Source organism: Aulonocara stuartgranti (assembly GCF_965226115.1).
Source record: "Aulonocara stuartgranti genome assembly, chromosome: 18".
Classification (NCBI taxonomy): Eukaryota; Metazoa; Chordata; class Actinopteri; order Cichliformes; family Cichlidae; genus Aulonocara; species Aulonocara stuartgranti.
In genome coordinates this window covers 9,449,001-9,455,000 of record NC_138954.1, presented here as the reverse complement: position 1 = coordinate 9,455,000, position 6,000 = coordinate 9,449,001, and the positions used below count along the sequence as shown (strand labels likewise).

The 6,000-nt window shown below is 39.1% G+C and overlaps 1 protein-coding gene and 1 long non-coding RNA gene across 3 annotated transcripts in view; one reads left to right on the top strand and one right to left on the bottom strand.

The window, feature by feature from the left end:
* LOC309693834 (uncharacterized protein) overlaps positions 1–3,002 on the top strand; it is a 5,591-nt gene extending 2,589 nt beyond the window's left edge. Inside the window, exon 2 of the mRNA XM_082513406.1 lies at positions 300–3,002. Within this exon, the coding sequence (XP_082369532.1) occupies positions 300–1,243 (944 nt within the window). The 3' untranslated portion in view covers positions 1,244–3,002. The remainder of the gene's footprint in view (positions 1–299) is intronic.
* A 1,414-nt stretch (positions 3,003–4,416) lies between these two features.
* LOC309693097 lies at positions 4,417–5,744 on the bottom strand. 2 transcript variants are annotated; one of them, XR_014272569.1, is made up of 2 exons: positions 5,358–5,744; positions 4,417–5,160 (listed from the first exon to the last, which is right to left on the bottom strand). It is a non-coding gene; the product is annotated as an uncharacterized lncRNA (long non-coding RNA). The 2 variants fall into 2 exon arrangements; XR_014272570.1 differs by having other exon boundaries at positions 5,389–5,744.
* Positions 5,745–6,000: the final 256 nt, after the last annotated feature.

The following is a 6,000-nucleotide window of genomic DNA, read 5'->3' as shown; positions in this document are numbered from 1 at the left end:
ATTTCATTTTCAGATTAAACTGACTGAATCTTTTTTAGCAATATATCAGTCAGATAAAACTCAAGAACTTATGAAGATAAAAACAGTTTATTGCAGTATATCAGGGACTTTCTAAACTTTGTAAAACCTGAGTTTATCAGGAAGCATCCTTTTGTGGCTGACATGTCTAACCGTTTCCAGTAAACAGCAGCACTAAAACACTTCTACTGGTGAAACTGGTTAGATGCTCTGTTGACTTGCATTTGTTGGTTGAGAATTGAAATCGAGTGTTAACACGGTTGTCATTCTTTTAAATGCAGACAAAAAGGAAGCTCAGGACATGGTTGCAGTGTCTCTTCAACCAAAAACTGCCCAAAATGTGACAGAAGAGAGCCAAAACATCTGGCCAGTGGTGAAGCACGAGCCAGAGGATGAACCTGCTAACATCGAAACAGAAGACAACACGGCGAGAACAGGTGTTTGCTTCAAGGCAGAGCAGGATGACTTGATGTGGCCTGCTTGTAGCATGTTTGAGAGTAACCCTGTGGCGTTGCAGCAGCACATGCAGATCCTCCCCTCTGACGCTGATCAGTATTCTGCTCAGAGCAACACAGAAAGTTCCTATAATTCTTTACTGTCTACCACAGAGGAAACTGCAGGCGCGCCAGTGAGAGCGGAGGTAGAGACGCACCCCGCGTGTATGGGAGGCATCGCTTTAGAGTCTGTTCATACTAAAGAGTTCAGATGTATTTCACCCCCTGCAGGCAGTCAGGGTGACTGCTTGCGAGCTGAGCCGTTACTCCCTCTGCCTCACGTGGAAACAGCCGCAGCAATCTCAGCAAGTTCAAATGCTGACGCTCCTAACCAGAGTAGAGATGTCTTTAAAGCCAAAAGGGTGATGAAGGTGTGCAGACCTAATCAGAAAGTCTACGTCTGCTCTTTGTGCAACAAGAGTTTCTCGTGCCTGTTTCAATTGGAGAAACACGTAGCCACCCACCAACCCTCCAAACGCTTCAGGTGCCTCGAGTGTGGGAAATCTTTCACCCAGAAGACCCGGCTGAGGACGCACCAAAGCGTGCACACCGGGGAGAGGCCGTTTAGTTGCAAAATCTGCGGTAAGATGTTTTCGAGGCAGGACAACTGCCTCAGACACGAGCGGTTCCACAGCGGGCTGGAGCCGTACAGCTGCAGGCAGTGCGGTAAAAGCTTCACGGCGCTTGGTAACCTCAAAATACATGAAGAGATCCACCTGCAAGGAAGATAGCGATCAGATACTGCAGCTCTCAGAGATGGACTGCGGTAGTTTGAACATTTGCATGAACCTTTTATTTTACAAGTGTGCTTTGACAGTTTTATTGGAGTGAATGAACAGAAACATAAAAAGCCCTCTGATTTGCATTACAGGGGGGCAGATGCATTAGAGTCATTACATTTATCGTTTGCTTTGTCTTGCTTTTCCATTGGACGCACACCTCTTTGTGAGATATTACACATAAAACTAATATAATTTGACATTTTGTCCCATTAATGTGACAAACTTCATCTCCTGGGAAATCTAAACATAAAAAACATCGTAACTGTTATTTTTGAAAAAAGTTTCTATGTCTTTTTTTCCTAATGGCATGATCACAATTAACCTAAAAAAAGAAGCACTGCTCTGGAGATTATTTACTTTTAAGGGAATATTATTGTGTTTTTGAAAAAAAAAAAACATATAGTAGTGGGTAATATGTATTGATGGGTAACAGATAATAGGTATTGATTTGTAAATAACTGGACATGAATAATTTGAGTTTATTATCTAATTTTTCTGACTAGGCAGCTCATTCTCTTTTTCACGACCATATGTGATGTAGATGTGAAATGTAAAAGTGAGGTCAGAGGTATAATTAGATATTTAGAATCCCCCACAGCAGTAACAATTCCTAAATGTTGCAAAAAACAAAGGCAGCAGACTTTTAATCAGTTTTAAAGATTAAAGACATTTTATGAAAGTTTGACCTTATTTGACCACAACCACCACAACCTACACAGACAGAATAAATTAAATAAAACAGAAACTAAAAAATAACCACTAACTGATAAATAAAGGCATTCTGGTGTTGATGCAAGAGTTAACAGTTTAACTTCCATAAATGTCAACTATTGATTGATTCTCATGCCGCGAGTAGGAACTACTAGAGAGGTGGGGAAGATTTTCTTTTTCTGTGTTCTCATATAAATATTAGATGGCCTTTAAATGCAGTCTGAGTAGCAAACGATTCTCTCAGGCATTGAAACTGCAAGAGCGTGGTGACGTGTGAAGGGCTCAGAGGAATATATTTGGTCTTTGTTTTCAGTTTCCCCAAACATACCACCAGCAGACTGTGTAGTGTAGATGTTCCTGTCGTGTCAGGGGCTTCCTGGAGGGTGTCTGCACTCATTTCTCTGAGAACAGCTTCTGTGGTTAACTCCAACAACTTATATGAACCAGCACTCTTTAGATGGCACATTGAACTGAAAAGATTAGTAAGAAATGGTTTGTTTATTGATGTTAACCGTGATGCTGATTATGCTCCCACGTGGATGCGCACATGGACAGCTGTGGTCACTGGGGTGTGTCGTTGTTTTATACTACTTTTAAGTCCACGTGCAGGGAGGACATTGCACTGTAGTTGCAGGGCACATGGATGCCTGATGATACCCTGCAGGTCCCTTTCAAATTCACAGATGTGGAAACATTTTTTTTTCCATAAGCCATTTGTGTGTTACTGTTTAGTAGACATTTCTGTGTTTGGGACATTTTTATGCAGTTTTAGATTCTTGTTCAAGAAAATGTTTCATTTGGAAGTTTTAGCTACCTTATTTCTTCTTAATTTTTAATTCTTCAATGACTGTACAAATACTCAGAGAAAACTGTGATTGGTGTGTTTGTAACTTTGTCATACTTCTGTACTCAGAAGTATTACAGTGCCTTGAAAATATACTGGTATCTGTTGTTGAAACATGTCTGAAGAAATTAAATGGTTGGTCCTTTTCTAATATTTGCCCTTGTGGTGTAGTTATTAGCAGGACAAACTGTATGTGACTGAAGATTACTTGTCAGATCTTAATTACACACATTTAATTAAAAAGTAAAAACTTTTAAGTGCACGAGAGATTTTGATTGTGTGTGTGTGTGTGTGTGTATTCATTGTCTTTTGTGGGGGTTTTTTCCCAACAGTTTAATAAAGTGCAGACAACACAACAATGAGTTAATTGCATTTTTTTGAATTGAAAGTACATTTTTCATTTAAAGCTTCAACTCTGGGTTTCAAATGGTTAGATACATCTGTATAACTGCTCAAATATCTAATCAGATGACAGTAGTTCAATCCATTTAGGCCTTTAGACATGGTCAGCAGGATCGGTTCAAATCAAGCATCAGCATGGGGAAGAAATGTGATTTACGCGACTTTGAACGCAGCATGGTTGTTGGTGTTAGATAGGCTAATCTGAGTAGTTCAGAAACTGCTCATCTACTGATATTTTCGTCGATCTCACGGCCCATTGTTAGTCAGTGGTGCTAGATTCAGTCATGCAAATATACTATTTATAAGGTTGGGGAAACCTGCGGTCAGCAGAGAATGAAGACGTCACTTTGCCTTTCTGTCTCCAACCTGAGCTGTCTCTCTGATATATTCATTTCTAATCGTCTCCATTCTGGTTACTCGAAACAAAAATTTAAAAATCTTCAACTGAATATGTACACGTCCTGCACATATAAATTTTACTCTCAGGTGTTCCTAAAACTTAGCAGCTCTCCATTTTACCACTAGTTGACCTTTTAATGATGGAAGGCTTACCAGCCACATTTGAAACACTGTCCTCTGGATTAACACCATCATCAACACCAATATTTTAAATGCAAATGTTCGCAACCAGATAACCATTCACTCACTTCATAAATAAACTCATCATAACACATTGTTTTTGCTTTAAACCATGTTTCATGCTTTTCATTTTCATCATCTGGTAACACACAGATCAAAGTTTACATAGGTATAAATAGCTCTAACACTTTACTCCAGCCTGGCGTCCACACATGTGGACATCACATTTTGGGTTATTTAGACCAAAATACTAAATCTTGATCAACAAGTGCCTGATATACAGTTATGAGGACATTATACTGCAACTGTTCTATCGAAATTTCAAATTAATGTCCTCATATGTGGCTCTCATTTTTCTCAGAAACAAAAATTAGGTAAAAAAAACCAAAACCTGGTAATTCTTTCTTTTTACATTCATCGGGTTCCAATCGGCCCAAATATCAAAGAGAAATTAAAAATGCATGCCATGGAAGATTTCGGGTCTTAGGGGGTTAAAATGACCAGACCCCTCCGGCCTGTTTTCCAGGCCACTAAATTAAACCCAGTCAATTACCAATTGAACAGAATAAAAACCTACGAGGTCCACTAATAGTCCAAAAGTCCAAATCTTTAATAGAAAAGACAGGCAGAACTCAAACAAACAATAATCCAAACGAGGAGCATATATACACACTGGAAAGTAAATAATTATAAGTTATTAAATCAGACTAATTAAATACAGTAAAACTAATAAGGGAAGACGAACACACGGGAAATAAAAATAACAGTGTAAACATACCAAAACTCAAAATAAAACAGGAAAGCTACTACAAACCGAGTGTGACACAATTACATTCATATTGAAACATATGTGATAATTTTCTTTCTTTGTAGCATTTTTAAGATATGTGTTAGAACAGTCATTATGCTGTTTGGATTAGGAACCAATCATTTTTGCCAAATAGTTAACACAAACTTAGAACAACAATGAACAATTTTCAAGATTCTGATTTACAGAACAAACTAAAGTCACAAAAGGTTTCATTATTTAAGAGACAAGATCAAGTTTTTCACACAGGAATGAAATGACAGAATCCAGTGCAGCGGGGCCAAAGGTGTGTGTCAGCAAACTGAAGGTTGAGGAATCAGTCAGCTCATGTTTAAGATTGTGTTGGATTTTGAGAAGAGTCTGTCTGTTATTAGAAAGTAAGATTAACAATGCCAATCTTCCGGCAAACCCGAGGGCTAGCTCCCCAGCCTCCTCTTCACTCAGAACACTAAACACTGTTACTTTAGTTTTGGCCTTCTTAGGCCTGTCAAGAATCATTGCGGGCAGTTTGGCTTTACGGCCCTAAAAAAGAAAAAGTGCAAACACCAAAAGAGCAGAGAGAGACACACACGTGCACAAAGTTAAATGCTTTTGTTTACATGGTGTAATTGTGTATATGTTGCAGCAAATGCACAATTTCCAGCCACATTGTCACTTCATTGATACGAGTAACCCGGATTTATTTCAGGTGACATCAAAATCACGAAATGTATATCTACCCCAATCAAACCTCTGAAAACATGAACTGACATGTTCTCTGCGTTGATTCTGCGCTTGATCTCATCTTCTGTTATTGTGTAGGTTTTCTTTTTTGAGCTTGGTACAGATAAGCGACCATGCACTCTGTAAACTGTACTAGTTCCTTCTGAATCAGTTTGGAATTCTGTATCTGCATCGATCCTGTCAACATCATCAGCAGCAGCATTATCTGTACTCAGACTTGTGCCGTATACTTCTGCTTCTTTTTCGTTGTCTTCAGTCTGTGTACCTTCATCTCTTTCAGTCTGTGTACCTTCATCTCTGACTGTCAGTCTTCCTATCTCACTGTTACTTGTCGATTTGCTGCAGATGTTCTCTCCCTTAGGAACTTTTCCTTTGTCATTCGCTGCCTGTAAGGGTGTAAGAACATAACATGTGGATTTGTTACACTTCTTTTTCACAAGTTAATAACAATCAATAATTTTCATTCCATTATTTACAAGCTATCACACGATGTCCCAGGGACAACATCTACACGATGTCCCAGGGACAACATTTACACGATGTCCCAGGGACAACATCTACACGATGTCCCAGGGCAAATTCTACATGATGTCCCAGGGACAACATTTACACAATGTCCCAGGGACAACATTTACGCGA